Source organism: Pteropus medius, unplaced genomic scaffold, assembly GCF_902729225.1.
Source record: "Pteropus medius unplaced genomic scaffold, Ma_sr-lr_union100, whole genome shotgun sequence".
Lineage (NCBI taxonomy): Eukaryota > Metazoa > Chordata > Mammalia > Chiroptera > Pteropodidae > Pteropus > Pteropus medius.
In genome coordinates this window covers 1-18,187 of record NW_024355706.1, presented here as the reverse complement: position 1 = coordinate 18,187, position 18,187 = coordinate 1, and the positions used below count along the sequence as shown (strand labels likewise).

Sequence of the window (18,187 nt, the reverse complement as noted above, 5' to 3'; positions counted from 1 at the left end):
CGTTTACTGAGAAGGGTCTTCACATTGTCTTCCCAGGAATTACGGACACAGTTTCCATTTCTAACCCTTTGAAATACAGTCGGAGTCAGAGCCCCTGAAATCACATTGTACACTTTTCCATACAGAGCTTTTGGGGTCTTGATTCTCCTTGAACAGGGTGCAGGTCACAGGGTCCTTCACTGGGATGAGGCTACATTCACAGACATGTCACCGCAGTGCACATTACAGGTGACAGCACACACTCAGCACTCAGGAATACTCAGCCCAGGCCAGCTGCACCCACACTCTGCCCGTCACCCCTCAGGGCAACGTCTCCCCTCCTGCTCTGTGCCCCTCAGTGACCAAAGCTGCTGTCCCCACCGCACCTTGATGTGTCTCCTGTGACTTCTCATCTCCCTCCTTCCCCTCCCCGTCCTCAGACGCGGACAGGTCACGTGGACACGGCTGAAATTCCTATCACAGATTTTCCAATATTATATTCTGAAATCCAAGACCATTTCAAGTATATTACACCCAAAGTTGCTGCAATGATCATAATGATCAGTTCGAGGAGAACTCATGTTAACCACACTGAAATTTTTGGCTCAAAAGCTTGAATTATTTGTGCATTTATTTAAATATTTAATTTCTCTCAAAAGATTCATAGTTTTCAGTGCATAAAAATTTTAAAATCTGTCAGATTTTTCCTAAACTATTACATATGTGTGATGCTATCATAAATGTATTATTTTTAACTCAGGTTTAGGGGGCCCATCACATCCCCGCCCCAGGTGGAAGCACTCAGACCTGGAGCAGCACCGAGTCACCCCCTCTGCTCCCTCAGGAGGGCAGGGCCTGACCCAAGTCCCTCAGGCTCCTCCCATTTCCCCTCTGAGGGCTGTTGACCTCTGACACTGGGTTACTGCGAGTGGACAAGGTAACAGGGGGAGGATATACTAGCAACGGATAAATGTGAATTTAAAGTGAAGAGAAGCATGTGATACTGTCAGATCAAGCGGTCTGAGGAAAATCAGGTGTTAACAGAAGAAATGAAAAACAAAGTCACCTCCTGTCTGACTTGATCAGAGCCCCTCCCATGAGTGCTGGCACCAGGCCAGGAAAGTGAGAGGGAGGTTTGTGTCTCGCTTCCTCATAGGTCTGGAGCAGTGTGTGAGTGTTAGTTTTGCCATCCCAGGTATTACAGTAATACTCAGCCTCGTCCTCAGGCTGGAGGCCCGCGATGCTCAGATAGGCCGTGTTGCCAGACCTGGAGCCTGAGAACCGATCTGGGACCCCTGAGGGCCGAGAAGTCCCGAGCATCACAGTTTTGGGGGCAGCACCAGGAATCTGCTGGTACCAGCCTGCACCATAGCTTCCAACGTTGTTGCTGTTTCCCGCGCAGGACAAGGTGACCTTCTGTCCCACAGACCCCGACACCGAGGCTTCCTGCCTCAGGCCAGACTGCGCCCAGGTCCCTGGAACAGAGGAGCAGAGACGCAGAGAGTGAGACGGGGGCCACTGTGCGCAGCATGTGCTGATAAAGTGAGACAATGTGTAGCCCCCACCAGTCACCTGAGCAGTGAGCGAGGAGCGTGAGGAGGAGAGGGGTCCAGGCCATGGCGGAGACGCCCCAGACTCTGCTTCTGAGCCCCGCAAGCGAGAAAACTGCACAGAGTCCCTCTTCTCTTCTCCCCTCATGTAGGGCAGACAGGAACCCCTCATGCAAATTGCTCCTCCCCCTGGTGTCTCTGGGGCTAAATTTGGTGAAAGCTGAGGAGAGGGTGGGGCTGGGGGGACACTCTCCTGGGGCCCTCGGCCTCACAGCTGCTGGTCCCAGTGAGCACAGAGCAGAGGGACTAGGCAGGGCTCCAGGCTGGTTTCCCAGCTGAGGTCCCCAACAGACCTTCAGGGACAGACCCACAGCGCCCTCTGCTGTCTCAGAGACCTGATTCACTTATGCCTGGGCTGGGTGATCTGGGGCTGAGGGGAGAGAGAGAGAGAGAGAGAATCTGGACACCAGCGCTGCCTGGCACACGGCCCACCACGCGGGGCAGAGGCTTTTTATTAGGCAGCAGGAGTCCCCACACCTCACTCCTCACTTTACACACATGGCGTCTTCAGCATGAGGTCATCTTTTGCTCCTTCTACCTTTTAAATCATGATGTTCTTGGGGACATACGTGAGTGACCCTCAGAGATCACTTGTCCTGAGCCTAGTGAGCAGAAGGGCAGAGGACACTTATACCATGCCACATCCTGTGGCTGAAGGCCTGTGTGGACCGGCCCCTCTCTCCCACTCCCCACAGGCCACTCCCCAGCACAGAGGCCAGTGTCCATCACTCTCTGCACGTGCCCTGATCTTCATCCTGAAGGGGCAGATCCATTTAAGAAACGACTGGGGAATTCTTCATGAAGAGACCTTGTTACTTAGAAGAGAGACGGATCCCTTTGCTGCTCTTCCACCCGGAGGAAGGTGATCAAGGGCACCAGCCTCCCCACCCCCCACCCCAGGGAGCAGCCAGGAACCCACAGCCCAGACCGTGGACACCAGAGAGAAGGGGTCTCCACACAAGATGCAGGCTGTGCTTCAGGATGGGGTTGGAAGTTTGGGCAAGTGCTGAGGGGTTGACGTTGCAAGTAAAGGAACAAAGGGGTGACACCCAGTGCCAGATTCCTCACCTGAGCCAGCTCCTCACAGTCCACAAATTCTTTAAACTACTTTCCAGATCCTTCTGTGGTACTCGCTATGTGCTTGATATTATTCTACTTGCTTCGTGAACATTAACATGATTATTTAAACCAGTGATCGAATCCACAATGTAGTTACAATGGCCTTAATAAACTGCAGTCAACAGAAAACACATTTATGTAGCCAAGCTTTTGCCTTTGAACTTCAGACTTCTGTACTCCATTCCTGTTAGTACTTCATGATTTCGACAGAATGGTTCCTCGACAACGTCAGCTCGATTTCCCTAACGCTGAATCAGAACAAAACTCACAGGATGTCCATGGCCTTGACAGTGTTGGTCACTGCTGCGGCATTCAATTCCCGGTGAGTGATGACACTTAGTACCTAATAAAAAGTATCGTGGAAACAATAGTGTCTTCTAAAGCAAAACCAAAACACATAAAATATGTGCTTTATAAGAAATAACTCATTAATATGATGACTCGATATTAAAAAAAAATCTTTCCACCCTCCACGACATATGGGTGAAGCACTGTGAAGACACTAGGACAGAGTTACAGTTAATGCGTTGTGATCGCACACCCTGACCCAGTCACAAACGTGGAGTCACCCGAGAGACACCCCCACACCTGACCAAGCATGCAGCAAACCTCTTCCTATATATTCTAGAACAACATCCTCTCTGCCTCTGCTCTCTTCTCTCAGCCCCGCTCTGTGGGGCCCAGGCCCCGCCTCCGTCATCCTGCCCTGGATCAGGACAGCGTAAGTTCTAAATAATGAAATGTTTCTCTTCTAGATTGTGCTTGGAATGACATGTCTAAAAACTCACTGCCGACCCTGCCTTCAGTCACATTGACCTACAGAAATGCACTGCTAAAAGTATACTGCTTTTTGTCTTAATTACTGTATGAAGAGCCAGGTTTTCTAGCATACAGTGACATGCAGAGATGCTGATCAGTAAATTAATAGATATAGATACAAAACTCCTCTTCAATGAGAGATTTTTATGTATTAAAAACACAATTTTCTACATAACAGCAGTTGGACCCCGTGTGGTCATTCTGAAAATTCTATGATGACCGGTGGTAGTGGTTATGTGGTGACGGACATCTGGCCTTCCGTTGTAACTGTCACCTGTGAACCAAGAGGTTAAAATGTGGTAGAAGTTGAGAGTCCTCAGCTTCCTAGCTGGAGTCCAACAAGATGGGAATGTGAGTTGCTGCTCCACAGACAGATTCATATGAACTCCTAAATGCCGTCACGACAAATGGGTGATTATTTTTTTCTTGAAATATCATTTCTCTTTCATTTCTCACTCTCCAATTTGTCAAACAAAATTTCCCTCTTCTTTCTCTCTTTCTCGTTCGAGTGCAGATGTGCACCCATGAGAATGTGCGCTGTGGGCGTCCACGCTGTGTCCTGTGGGTGGGAGCAGAGCTGTAACACCATGACGTCTGACCCCAGGAGCATCCACGGTGGCAGCAGCAGGCTGGCAGCTGTGTGGGGGGGCTTTGCTGAGAAGCAGCACTTCCTCCTGGGATTAAGAACGTCCTGGTCACCGACCTGAAGGGGCAGAGACGGCGTCCAGTACAAGTCCATGCGTTTGCACAGGTGCACTCTGAGCCTGCTGTGCGGCCTTGACGTGTCCATGATTTCCATCTGGGTTTCGGTATTTACAGAGAGAACCCAAAAAGTGTGGCTTAATGTGACCCTCCCAGTGTTCTCTTCTGTGATCTCAGGTGGTCTCAGAGCAGGAGGACACGGAGCACGTTCTGGACTTCCTCACCGGCCGAGGGAGACACGCAGATGAGACGGGGGGCAGCCCTGCTGCTGTCAGGCTGAGCTCCCACAGGACTCCAGGCTCCTGGAGGGAATGGGGATTGTGGCTTTGGTAGAAAAAGGAGCTGATTCTCCAGATTAGGAAAAAAATGTTTGTACAGCACCTGGAAGTGACTGAGCTCCCTCTGGGTGACATAGATCTGTGTGCTTAGGGTGGGGGTGTCTTGTGTAATTCTGTGTGGTGTGATTGTGAGTGTGCGCTTATGAGGTGCGTGTGTGAGACTGTGTGTCCCCCCAGGAGTTATTTTCCACTTACACGACACAGATGTCAGTGTGAACCTGCTGAAATCACTTCCATCACAGATGCACACTCTCTACCTATAACTCAGAGAACCCGCAGCCCAGCTCCACCTGCAGGTTTGTTTATTATTCTGGTTCATCAGATGGAAACACCGAGGCGCTCAGGTTCATGGCCCAGCTCTCAGGTTCCCAAGGAGAAAAGCCAATTCTGATGCTCTGAGCTACAGACCTGAATGTGTCACTCATCCACGGGGTCACTATTCACTGTGCAAGGGTCAAGCGCGTGGGAGTCCACGACATCGTCCCTGTGCTTTACGTGGAGCAGGAATTCTTGGACCTCCAGGGAGCCCAGGGCAATGGAGCAGGAGACCCGCCACGTGCGAGACCCGGCCAGCTGTGGCGGGAGCTCTGCCGGAAGTCCACGCGGCCCTGTGTGCACAGCACGTGCAGGCGAGAGGACTTGTGCCGTGGAGGAGGGAGGTGTGTGACGTGCTGGGTGTTCCCTCCACAGTGCACAGATGAAGAGGCCGGCTGGCCCTTCTATGGCCTTCAAAAGCATCGTGTCCAAAACATCCACGGAGTTTTAAGACGTGTCAGGAATTATCTGAGAGACAAGAGGAGAGAGAGGCTTCCATCCTTGATGCAACTGGCCCGTCCACCCCACCTGGTGACACTTCAGAGCCTGGACTGTTTCCTCGGGCGTCTCCCCTTCCTCAGGCTTCTCCATCTCTTCTTCTGTGTTTGCGGGGGGAGAGGCGGGGATTATTATAAACTGACTTGTTTCTCCCCAGTCCGATAGCAAAATCGATGCTGCAGGAGGCTGTAGCACAGATGTTTTGTTGTTTTGCATCCTCCTGGCACAGGACTGGGCTGTGCGGTCTCCAGCCCGACAAGCGTGTATTGATGTAGTACTTGGAGCTCATCAGAAATCGAAATAAAAAAATGACTTAGGAGAATTATCATGGTGACCCAAAATAACAACTCATAGTTAAAAGTGGTTTCACATGGATGAAGCTCTGAGCTCGACTTCGAGTCAGATGTGCAGAAACTGTGCGTGACCTCCCTGTGCAGACCTGTGCCACCTGGCGTTTCTGTAGGACCGACAGGATCTTTTCTTTCCCTTATTCTTTTGTTTTGAGCCGTGTTAATAAAGGCCAATAGGTTCGTGCAGGAAGGGGAAGTCTTGAAAACAGGCGGCCTTGGGTGTCAGAGAAGAGAGGGTGTAGCTTCCTAAGGAGTTTAGGGAGTCCCTTCACTGTGCAGTTGAATGTGCTGAGTGTAAATGTGGGTGCTGGGCCTCTCACCATGACGACCGTTCCTTCTACAACAGGGGACAGAGCAGTCACTCTGCGACCGTTCCTTCTACAACAGGGGACAGAGCAGTCACCCTGGCCTATCACCCCACCTGGGTGCCAGGGGGGCCCCATGGTGAGACTAATGTCCCCGGCGTTTCAGGGGTGGACGCAGGGCAGAGACAGCAGTCTGAGGGATGGAGGAGATGGCGGGAAAGGGGTCTTTTAGAAGATAATGTCAAGGTTCCCGGGGCCCCCGTTGACGTTTTAGATGTGAACTGATGGATTCAGAAGACATCAGGAGCTTCCGCAGGTGCCTAAGGAGCCTGAGGACTGTCCAGGGGTCCCCGCCTCCATGTGTGGGTTCCAGCCACACCACGGTCTTTTCCCCTGCAGTGACCTGCCCACTGGTGATCGTGGTCAGGGACGGTCCTGGAGTCTGAGCAGTCACAGAGGGGTCTCCTTCACCTGAGTAGCAGGGCCAAGGGAGGCCAGTGAGGGCTGGCACAGGGCTGGAGTTGACGGAGGTGCCAGTTTCATCTCATGGACTGGTTCACCTTTCACCCAGGAGAGCACCAGGATGAGGTTTAACCTATGGTAACTCCTGACATCTGTGGGACTCTAGGGTGAATGGATGACAAAGCTTTATATTCCAACTCTATGGATGTAGTTTCTTCACAGTTTTGCCCTGACCCCCGCCTTTGAGGCTGAATTTATTCCTAGATGGACATTTCCCAGAATGGCATCGGCCAGGCCTGCCCTGGTGCTCACTGGTGTGGCTCTGGAGGGAGGACAGGGTCTTTTGGGGCCCATATAGACTCTCTGAACCAGGAGAATTCATCGGAGGGGGCATCTGGGTGTCCTCGACTTTGAGATTCACATGCAGGCGAGTAGAAGAAAGGCTGTCACAACTGGGCTCATTGAGACTGTGCTGGTTGGTGCATTTTAAAAATCTCTTTATACTTATTTGATGAAATACAGGTAGAGCATTTCCCACATGATAAAGAGAGGAGCAAACAAGAGGGATAAATTGAGAATTCTTCCAGGTAAGGAAAAAGACAAATGAGAACCACCTTTCCTTCATAATAAATGCAACAATGAATGAGGGAGATAGTTCGAAAAATTAGATGTCATTGTCACATCTAAATTACATTTAGAAATGAGAGAATAGAAAGCCACTTATTACATTTTACTTAAATTGGTTTATACACAATACACAAAAGAAAAATGGCATCGGAGAAAATGAAAAATTAAAAAAATTTATTAATTCTTATTAAAAATACATAAAGTGCAATTTTCTTAGGAAGATTAAAAAATTTATTCCATTAAAAAAATGAACAAGGAGACCAAATCCTTAGAAATAACACCATACGTTATTATAAATCTATTCCACATGTTTCAAAAAAATCATAAGACAACATGGACATAACAAACCTTTAGAGGCTTCAAATATTTAAGTCATATGTATATTTTGATATTAAGAAAAATCGGATACTTCCTAATTCTTGTAGGAGATGGGTAGAACAGTGATATCTACACCTGACAAATAAAATACATTAAAGGAAATTACAGAGCAATTCTACAAAACATTGATACAGATGTTCTAAATCCAATATTCACAGAGATATGTCAGTATCAGATTACTAAGAGGATGGAACGTGCCACATGTGATTTATTCCAGGTATAGAGGTTGGGTCCATATTGATCAACTTTTAATGTTATAGATCATAAGTTGAATTACATGATCTCGATGGACCCTGAAAGAGTCTTTCACCAAATTTAAATTCCTAAAAAAAATACACAAATAGACACAGAGAGGTACGTTTATGATACAGTAATTCACCCTGTCTCCCACACACACATGACTTAGTTCTACAGCCAGCACCTGAGCTAATAGGGCGGGGAGGAGGACATTTCCACGGAGACCAGGAGTCAGTCAGTGTGACTTTACCTCTATTATTATCTATCACCATTATGCAAGTATCACAATGCAATTGAACAAGAAGAAATGGATGGGTAGATCTTCACATCGATGGGCATGGACACGTGCTCATTCCCAAAGCCCCAAATGGATGCTGGAGCCTGAGACACTCCGGGGCCAGTGCACTAGGGACAGAAGACACGTCCCCGTGAGCAGAAAGAGCATGCATTCACACTGAGGACTCATGAGAGGACAACTTAGTCTGAAAACTTCTGGAAAGAGGTAAATGACCAATGATGAAGATGCAGGATTCCACAGTCACAGTTCAGGGCTGAGAAGACCATGGCTGGAACCCTACCTCTGCCCCTGAGCGTCAATGCAGAGACTCAATGTACCCAGCTGATGGGGAGCTGGCCTTTGTCTCCTTGAGACCCTTTGCTGCAGTGAGTGACTTTGAGGGCATAAGGGAGATGAGGAGCCTTCACTCCCAGGCGCTGACCCTGGTTGAGCCTGGACCCAGGGAGGCAGCAGCAGAATCAGAAGGAGCAGAAGCCACAGACGCAGCCTGAGTGGGCACTGCTGGGCGTTCCCACTCCTGGCTGATGATAAAGTGGTTCTGGTCTCAGTTCCCCACAGGCCTGGAGCTCTGCGTGAACACCGAGGCTGCTGTCACAGAGGTGCACTGAGTATCAGCCTCGACCTAAGGCCTCAGCCCAGTGATGCTTAAAGAGTCCGAGGTGCCAGATCTGAGCCAGGTGATCAGACAGGACCCTGAAGGTCGACTCCTATAATAATAAATGCGAGATTAGGGGCCTGTTCCTGGCAGCACTTGCTACCAGGACCCGTACTAGACACAAATAATATTTCCTGATACAGAGGGGGCTGGATTCTGTGTACCTCGTTGTACCCTAACTTGTCACAGAATCTGTCCCTAGAGCAGCGAAACCTTGGTACCCAGAAATTGCTCAACTTGAGAAAATTACTCAATCTGTTGCCAACAAGGACAGATTTGGAGCAGAATTCTCTAAAGAACATTTGCCTGGGGTGGTTCTCAACCTTCGCTGTTAGGTTAAACACACAAAGAAGGCGACTGTCTGATCAGAGCAGTGGGGTCGGCTCAGGGAAGCCCCACTGCACAGGAAACAGCAGGTTCTTGTCTCACTTCCCCACGGGCCTGGAGCACTGTGTGAGCACTGAGACTGTTGTCCCCTGCTGAGCAGTAATAATCAGCCTCGTCCTCAGCCTGGAGACCACGGATGGTCAGGGAGGCCGAGTTGCCAGATCTGGAGCCAGAGAATCGGTCGGGGACCCCCGAGGGTCGTTTGTTATTATCATAGATGAGGGTTTTGGGGGCTGTTTCCGGGAGCTGTTGGTACCACTGGACACCATTGCCACTCCCGACGTTGGAGCTGCTTCCAGTGCAGGAGATGGTGACACTCTGTCCCAGGGCCCCAGACACTGAGGACGGCTGAGTCAGCACAGACTGGGCCCAGGAGCCTGGAAGAGGGAGAGACACAGAGATGGTGATGCTGGGGCTAGAGACAAGAGGAGGAAGTAGGGCCCCGTGTGTCCTCTCAGGGTCCCTTTCCCTGTCCCCATATCCAGTCACCTGTGCAGTGAGCGAGGAGGGTGAGGAGGAGAGGGGACCAGGCCATGGTGGAGATGATCACCGCGTCCTGCCCTCTGTGTCCCCACAGCTGAAGCAGAGCTTCCCCCAAGTCTCTCCATCCCCTCTTCAAGCTCTGACAGAGGGAGGGTCCACTCATGCAAATGAGACCCCCAGCTTTCTGATCCTTCACTGTGCCCCAGGTCAGGCTCCTCTTCCTGAGGGTGTCAGGAGATAGAAAGGGGTGGAGTGTGTGTGACCTGGAGTGTGGGGTTGTCACAGCTGTGAACCTTGAAGAGGGTACTAGGCAGTGCCAGGAGGCTGGTGTCAACTCTGATACTCCCCAGACCTTCAGGACACACCATTGTGTGACATGGTGACCAAAGCCCTTCAGAGATATCTGATGTCTCCCAACTGCTCTGTCCTTAGGGCCAGGACATGCGTTTCCTCCTGTGGTCTCCCCATCACCTCAGGGTGTCTCCGTGCTCCACTCAGACTCATCAGGGTCACTCTGCCCACAGCTCCCTTGGTTGTTCAGTGGTCAGGACTGAGGTGGTGTCTCCTGTACAAATTCCTCTTGTCCCAGGATGAAGTTCAGAACAGCGTCCATCCCGGGAGGCATGTCCCCTTCTGTGCAGGACACTTGGCTCTTTCCTATTACGTGATTCCTTGCTCGTTAGGGTCCATGCGTCCTGGCATCTGGTGACTGTCTTCATGCCGTTCTCTCATCGTTATGATTGTCCCGTAAACAGCAATGCCGAGCGTAGGCTTATTGGGATGTGACAGTGTCTGTGGCGTAAGTGTTTCCTGTCTAGGCATCACGACATCTACACCCGCAAGGCCAAGACTTAGGGGGAATGGAGTCATCAATCCCCCAAACGGTTTGCTGTATGTGATGGAAAGAGAGATTCCTCCACTCACCCCCCTAACACCAGTGCCCGTGTAGCTGATCATTTGGGACAGATCGTACATCTTAGTTGTGACTCAGGGCACATGCCGCAGTCTCAGGGGTGGCTCTCCCTTCCTGCCAGGTGTCACCTTGTGTCGGTACCTATGAGGCCCTTTCCATCAACCTGATCTTTATACCCTCCTGTCTCTCAGTGGATACGGGCTCGTCTGGGACACACATGTCTGTTTAAGGCCGCTCTCTGCAGCTGAGAGTCACCCTTTAGTTGCTGACAGCTTGAGACTGTCCACTGAGACTTCCTGTCAACAGGGTCGATACTTCTTTTTTGAAGGGTCCAAGGTAGGACCATTCTGTGTCCCTCACTTGGATGTGGAGACAAAATCAATAGAATTTATCATCCAGGTATGGAATACGAGGGTTCATTTGCTCTGTATAATCTCCTCATCAGGGACCCTGTTACTTATGAACTTCACATGATCCACTGAACTCCTGCTCCCCTTTGAGAAGGGGACACTGGGTCTCAGCTCATGGACACCCCCATGGACACGTATGGAGATTTCAAAATTTCTTCTTGGCTTAGTTATGAAGAAATGAGGGCACAGTTTCTCTGTCTCCAATATTTAAAATATGGTAAAATCTTCATTCTGCAATCTTTTTTCTGAACAATATACTTAGACTTTTTTACTTTTTGAATTTTTGATAATCCTTTAAAGTGCTTATAGAGGTTTGTTGTTCTTGTTTTTGTTTTGAGAAACAAATAAAGACAGAAATAGGCTGGATTAGAGAGTTGTGACTCTTGTCTCTCTGACACGTCCTCCCTGCAGACTCGTGTCCTCTGTCGAGCCCCCTCCCAGCCCCCTGCCTGCCCGTCACCCCTGCAGGGATCACTGGGGAGTCACGAGGAGTCTCTGTAGGGAACACGCTCTGAGGACAGAGGGACCGGTGCTGTTCTGCTTCTGTGACTCTGAGCTTTTCCTCAGGGACACACACAGGAAGGCTCCCTCTGGTCCATGGGGTTGAGACGCAGGAAGAGAACGCCCTCTTCTGCAGGGTGGAGAGTCTGACACGCACAATGTTCCCTGGACTGTTAGGTGTGGTAAACGATCCTGGTCCTTTTGGAGTCTCTTTTCCCATTTTACTTTCATCTAAGTTTTTCTCCATAGTCAGCAAAAGAGAGACATGATTTTTTCTATTTCTTCTATGTTACTGTAAGTTTCATTTAAATATAATTTGCTTCTACATTTATCTTTACACATAAAATCAAGTTGTCTCATATCAATATGTTACTAAATTTTGTCTTGGTTACTAAATACCAGCCAAGCTGAATTTAGACTTGAATATGTGTGTGGGGGAGAGTGTAACTTTCCCTTTGCCAATCTTGTTCATTTTCTGTGATTACTGATTATATTAGCTCTTCTTTTTAAGATCACATTGTTTTCATAAAGTCGTATGTTAAATATAAATCTTTTTGGGTCTGACAAGAATGCACTTGACCACCTCCTCTGGGGCCGTGCACAACAAGCCCCTGAGCCCACCGCAGCCTCTGAGAACACAAGATGTTAGGGGCCAGGGGAAACTCGACCCCACAGCCCCGTAGGATGACACCACAGCCACGAGGTTTCCTGCTCTAAAATCTAAGTGGATGCAGCCACGCCCCAGGACTGTCAATTCGGTTAATGGTGAAAATGCTGCAAACAGATGATGCCACCAAAGTACGCTGCCTGGAGGGGTGGCCACGGGCCCCGCCCACACCAGGCCTGCCAGAGCCACACCTGTGGAAGCCAGATGCACAGAGCAACTGGGAGGGGAGCACAGACCAGCTGGGTGGGGAGCACAGAGAATGTGATGTGAGGTGGCCCTGAGTGGGAAGCGCCCAGGTCCCCTGTGTGCTGAAAGCGCCCCTTTGAAACCTCTCTGCCTCCTCCCAGCCCTCGTCTCTGGGCCTTGATGCCAGTGGGAGCTCTGATGATCTCTGAACCTCCTCCCAGGGAATTCTTCCATCGGCTTGGAGGCTAGCTCCTGGCGACTGGACAGATGGCCGATGGGCTCTCAGCTCCAGGTCACGTCGTTGCTTGGTCACACTCTTTGTGTGCTAACTGCACATAATTGGATCAGTCCCAGAATGTGAAGTATCTTTAAGTGCTATTTCCGTTTTCTTTATGATTCTGTTTTTAAAACTTCACTTTACCATAAGCAGTCAGGCGAAGCTAAGCCCCTTCCACTCTTGGCTTAGATATCATTTTAACTGAATATCCAATTCCATTGCTCACAAGGTCGTCCTTCCACAAAACCCTAAAACGGGAGCAGCGTTCAGCCATGATCTTGCAGCTTTACAACAAGGACGCCTTTTAGGGAATTCTGACAGCATCACCCCTACTTCTCAGGATCCATTTCTGTCTTGCTCTGTTCCCACTGCTATAATGAACGACCTTACACTGGGTGTCTGATAAACAAAAGAAACTTATCTTTTACTGCTTGGAGGCTGGAAGTCCAAACTTTGGAGCACAGGGCCCAGCTCACTCCGAAAGCTGCAGGAAAGCCTCCCTCGCCTCTTCCTGGCTGCTGGTGGATGGCCGGCAACCTCCGGCGTTCCTTGGCTTTCAGCCGTGTGAGCTCAGTGTCGGCCTCCATCCTCACACGGTGTTCTCCCTGCATCTCTCCATCTCCACACGGGCCTCTTCTTAAAGGGACACTGGTCATATGGCATTAGGAGGCCGCCCTTCTCAAGGACCGCCTCGTCTTCACTCATTACATCTGCAGTGACCCCGTTTTCAAATATCTTCCTTAGTTTTTCAGTTAGAATTTCAAAAGACATTCTTTTGGGGACACCATTCAATTCATTAGGAAAGAAGAAAATCTTCAACCAGAATTTTAATGTTTAAGACTGTTAAAATGTTAAGAATACACTTGGTTTGCATTAAAATGAACCCTAATAAACATCTATAATGTACAGAAGGTGATTGATTTCAGCTGACAACAAAATCATCGAAGATGATTCTTTTGGAGGAAATACATTTGGTCTCAAATCTTAGATCTGACACAGATGTTACTATTATTTTTGAAACATAAAGCATTTGAATTGTACTTTTTCTGAACCAGTTTCTCCCAACTCATTCATCAATTTCCTTCAGAGGAGAACTCCTCACAGTGAATGGAAAGTAATTCAGAACATTTCCTTCAACATTCTCGCTAAGGGTGGTCAGCATTAGGCTGCCTTGAGGGCTCAGTGGTCTGGTCATCTGATCCCCATATCAAGTGATGACATTTGTGCCCAGGATCATTGCAGACAAGTGTTATGTCCTGGTTCATCATCTGGGTCTCTCATCGTGTCATGTTCCACTGTAGTCCAATGAGCAGACATACTCAGCCTCAGCGTCAGGCGGGGCCCTAGAGGGTCAGAGCAGTTTTACCTCCAAGGATGGAACCCGAGAACCATGCAGGGTCCAGGAGAGTTCATTGCTTGTATCATAAGTCAATATCCTGGGGGCTTGGCCATTCTTCTGATGGAACCAATGTTGACAATGACCACCGGTAACGGCTCCTGTGCTGGAGCCAAAGGTGAGAGTGACCATCATGCCAGGGGACATGGTCTGTTATGGCTCCTGAGTCTCCACAGCCTGAGAACAGAGGAGCTCAGGTCATGTTGGGGGCTTTCCAGTGTCCCCTGGACTCAGGCTGGCGCTGGTCTCTGGGATGTGCCTTCCTCTCCTCCTCAGCTCCCTGGATGGAGACTGTGTTTGGTGGGGCAACATGCACATATGAGTGCAGAGCACCATCTAGTTCTGTGTTTGAGCCCAGCGTGTAGCTTCACTCCCAGGAGGAGGCTCGGGTGCTTGTAAACTGAGTCTGTCCCTTGAGAGGAAGCACCTGCTGTCATCTGTAACTCAGGCCATGACCATGGGCACAGGGCCCATTCAATTACTACCCTGTGAATGGGTTTCTGACCTCACAGCTCAGGACAGACCCACAGCGCCCCCTGGTGACGTCCTCAAGAGGATGTTAATGTTAGGAATTGAGCATCGCAAATGGTCAGCAAGACAGGATTTTCTTGGAGTCTCTGTTTTCTGATTCTTTATTTCTTTATTTTGCTCTTTCATTTGTTCTTTTTCTCTGTCTATATATCTATTATCTATCTAACTATCTGTCTATCATCATCATAATCTACCTATTTATCTACCTATCTATTCCTTTCGTTGTTCTTTCACGGTCCCATGTCCCTGTCTCATCCCACCTTGACTGTAGGGAGGTAATAAGGTCCCAAGGACATGACAGCCTGTCATCCCACCACTTCTGAGGATGTGCGAAGTCTACCTTCTTTTCGCCTTCTAGAGTCAACTATGCTTTTTGCCGTATGATGTCCGGATCCTGTACTCATAAGACAGCGGATCTAGGAAGAATGGGACACTTCGCATTATCCAAACTGGAAATCTCCTGGTAACAGTTTTAAATGGTTTCCTCCAATAACTGGACTGACAAGAGATTACACTTATCTCATCCTAGGGAGATTATTTATAGGATCATCGAGCTAGTAAATGGCAAGTAGGATTACTGCTTTAAAAATTTTTTTTTTTTTTTTAGAGAATATGACATCAAAAATATAGCACTTGGCTCTGGGACGAGCTTGAAAAGCTTTATCAGTTCTCTGGAACCTCGTACAGCACAGCAGTTATGGTTTAGGCCCTTACCCTTGAGGGAAGGAATAGAGAATATTTTCATCTTTGTGTGTAATAAAAGTTTTAATTTTGTAAGAATATATCAATTGCAGAAAGCTTGAAAAGTTAATACAGAAACATCCACATAATGCTGTAATCTTGGAAAACCACAGTCATTTATTAAAACAAAGAACATTGGAGTAATAATATTTATTAACTGCAGGCCTTATTCAGACTTCATAATTTTTTCCCCAATATTTTATTCCCTTCTTTGTGCCAATCCGGGAATCTAATTGCGCAAAAAGCCATACAGATCGCATGCCTTAGAGAACGCATTCTTCCTTTAAATTTATTTTGCATTGCCTCAACACAATATTTTTCTAACAAGATTTTTCTTATTGGAGAAAAAACAAACAATTCACAAATTCACACTCTCCTGTCACGGCCCAGTGCCGGACGCCTTAGGGGGAGCTCACGTAGTGACACAACCTGCAGCCCTGCTCCTCCTGTCCTGACGTCAGGGGAGTCAGCTCAGGTATAAGCTTCCGGAAGCCACTTCTACTCTAGACGCCTTCTAACAGCATACATGCTCCCATGAGCCACAAAATGCATCCTTAGAGAACACGTGCTTGTGGAAATTCCTTCCAATTTCTGGTTAACTTGAAATAAATCGCAGTTTTCAGAGATGTCCTGAGATTTTAATTTTATTTCTGAGTGTCCCTGATTTTTGAATGGGAGAGATTTTGTCCTACCTTGTTAAAATAATTGAATTTTAAACAGAAATTTTCAAGAATAAGTTCAGAATTATAGGAGTAGAGGTACTTCTTAAACTTTAATGTTCATAAAAACCTCCTGGAGAGATCGTTAAAACAGATTCCTGCAGAAGAACAAACGATTCTCACACAGTTGGCCTAGTTTGAGGAACTGCAATCCCAGCAACTGCAGTGAGACTCCCATTTTAACGCTAAGTGAACTATCCAGGTGGTCTGCAGGGACAAGCAATGAATGAGAGTGTATCTGTTCATGCTCTTTGCATCAGAGGAGACTCAGAGGGAGCAGTGGGGTCTCGGTGTCTCACTGTGGTTGACATATTTTGGAGCCGAGCCCCTCCCCATTATTACAGACAGACAGGGAGAGTGGAAGACCAGTCTTGTGGAGTCACCCTGGAGAGAATGGAGGACACGTGGTGATGAACCACTGGCAGGAGAACAGGGCCGTGGAGCCCCCGCCCCATGGCGTGCTGGCCATTTCCACCCTCTCTCTTCCCTTCTGCCTCTGAGGCTGAGCCATTCTGAGCACGTGAGGAGGTTTTGGTTGCACTTCCCCGTGGGTTCACATCACTGTGTAAGTATCACTACCCATGTCCAGATGACAGTAATAGTCGGCCTCATCCTCAGGCTGGGCCCCCGTGATCGTGAGGGCGGCTTTGTTCCCAGAGATGGATCCGGAGAAGCGACCAGGGATCCCAGAGGGGCGGCTGTTTGTGTTGTAGATAAGCCTGCGGGGAGCCCGGCCTGGGGTCTGCTGGTGCCAAGCGGGGTAGTTACTGGTGGAGACTGAGCCAGAGCTAAGGCCACAGGTGAGTGTGACCGTCCCTCCTGTAGACACTGACAGCGATGGCTCCTGAGTCACCACAGTCTGAGAATTCGCCCCTAAAATCAACAGGAGAGATGCGATCAGCCTCAGACCCTCCTTTTTTGTGCCCCCCAAGGAAACAGAGTCTATTCCCCTGACCTGAGCCATAAGCGAGGAGCCCCAGCAGAAGCACCGTCCAGGCCATGGTGGGGACACTCACAGGACGTGGCCTCCTCAGACTCCTGGGCTGGAGTGTGGTGTCCTCGGGCCTTTTTATGTTTCCCAGACCCATTAGGAGGAGAAGGTGCCTCATGCAAATCAGCTTCTTCTGTCTTCCTGAATGATGCCTGAGACACTGAGAAAGATCGTTGAGGTTTTTCACCAAATCAGCTTCCTCATGTCCCTGGTGACAGCAGTCCCAAATTTCATCTCTGGAAATGCCAGGGCTCAACGATGAGATGGGTCTGTTCACATTCTGGCCCCATCGATCTAGCTCATGCCAAATCGAACCACATTTCTGGGAACATTTCATCCTCCTCCGTGAAATTCCTTCTCATCTTCTTTGACAGAGATTTGCAGTCACTCCTCCCTCCAGCAGTGAGTCCACTGGGAAATCACAGAGTTTATGTCCCGGTGTGAAGATACAGGGTCTTTCCACCCCCGGTGTCAGTTTTATGGGGACCAGAGTTCAGTGTGCTGTCACCAAGAGCTGCAGTGTCAGGCTTAAAAATGTAAGCTCTAAAAAAAAACCATCTATGCTATGGATGAACTTGAAAATAAAGAGTTTTTGAGGAGAATGGCTCAACTGTCATCATAAAATTATGATTTTCTTCACAACATTAGCTGTAACAAAATAGGAACACATATCCCATTATGAGAAATGGAAACAGCGCTGCGTGTAAACGAGGTGCTGAGAACACCATGGAACATTCTAAAACTCCCTTTCTCTTCACCTCCTGCTGTGGAGCAGAAGGAATGGGAAGGGTGAGAAGGGGTTTGGGGTGTCAGGGGGACGGGCAGGAGGATAAAATGTCTGTAGTCTTTGGTGACAATGAGACACGCAATTGGTGTTTTTCAAACTGTGAAATAAAGCTGCGATTTATGATATTCATTTTGGAATTGCTAGTAAATTGTCTGTGTATTAAACTTGCGTTGTTATTTTCCTTTCTCTTCATATGGGTTCGAAAGTCACAACTCATATCATAGAACAATATTCACAATAAATTACTTTTCCTATTATACAAATACATAATCTGATAGTGTAGATAAATACAGGTATTTTCACATGTCTCAAATATGGAGATGAGGACTAACTATGAACACACAAGGAAAAGAAATAAATGGAAAACTGAAAACCAACAATATCAGTTTAGGGTGGTCCATCTAAAATATGAAATCAATGACAACTTACAGAAGAGGAAGAAATAACAACTGAAATGGGGACACAGACAGGACTAACACACTCATGACACATCTCGCCATGAATCC

General features: G+C 48.4%; 1 long non-coding RNA gene and 2 gene segments (V, D, J or C); all 3 read right to left on the bottom strand.

The window, feature by feature from the left end:
* Window positions 1–1,041: 1,041 nt before the first annotated feature.
* Window positions 1,042–1,898, bottom strand: LOC120599914 (immunoglobulin lambda variable 1-40-like). The segment is given in 2 exon segments: window positions 1,042–1,454; window positions 1,552–1,898. Coding segments are annotated over 2 exon segments (459 nt in total).
* A 2,176-nt stretch (window positions 1,899–4,074) lies between these two features.
* On the bottom strand, window positions 4,075–9,729 carry LOC120599912 (uncharacterized). The gene is made up of 3 exons (XR_005652024.1): window positions 9,569–9,729; window positions 9,355–9,456; window positions 4,075–4,086 (listed from the first exon to the last, which is right to left on the bottom strand). It is a non-coding gene; the product is annotated as an uncharacterized LOC120599912 (long non-coding RNA).
* A 5,687-nt stretch (window positions 9,730–15,416) lies between these two features.
* Window positions 15,417–16,970, bottom strand: LOC120599913 (immunoglobulin lambda variable 8-61-like). The segment is given in 2 exon segments: window positions 15,417–16,776; window positions 16,859–16,970. Coding segments are annotated over 2 exon segments (366 nt in total).
* Between the last annotated feature and the right edge of the window lie 1,217 nt (window positions 16,971–18,187).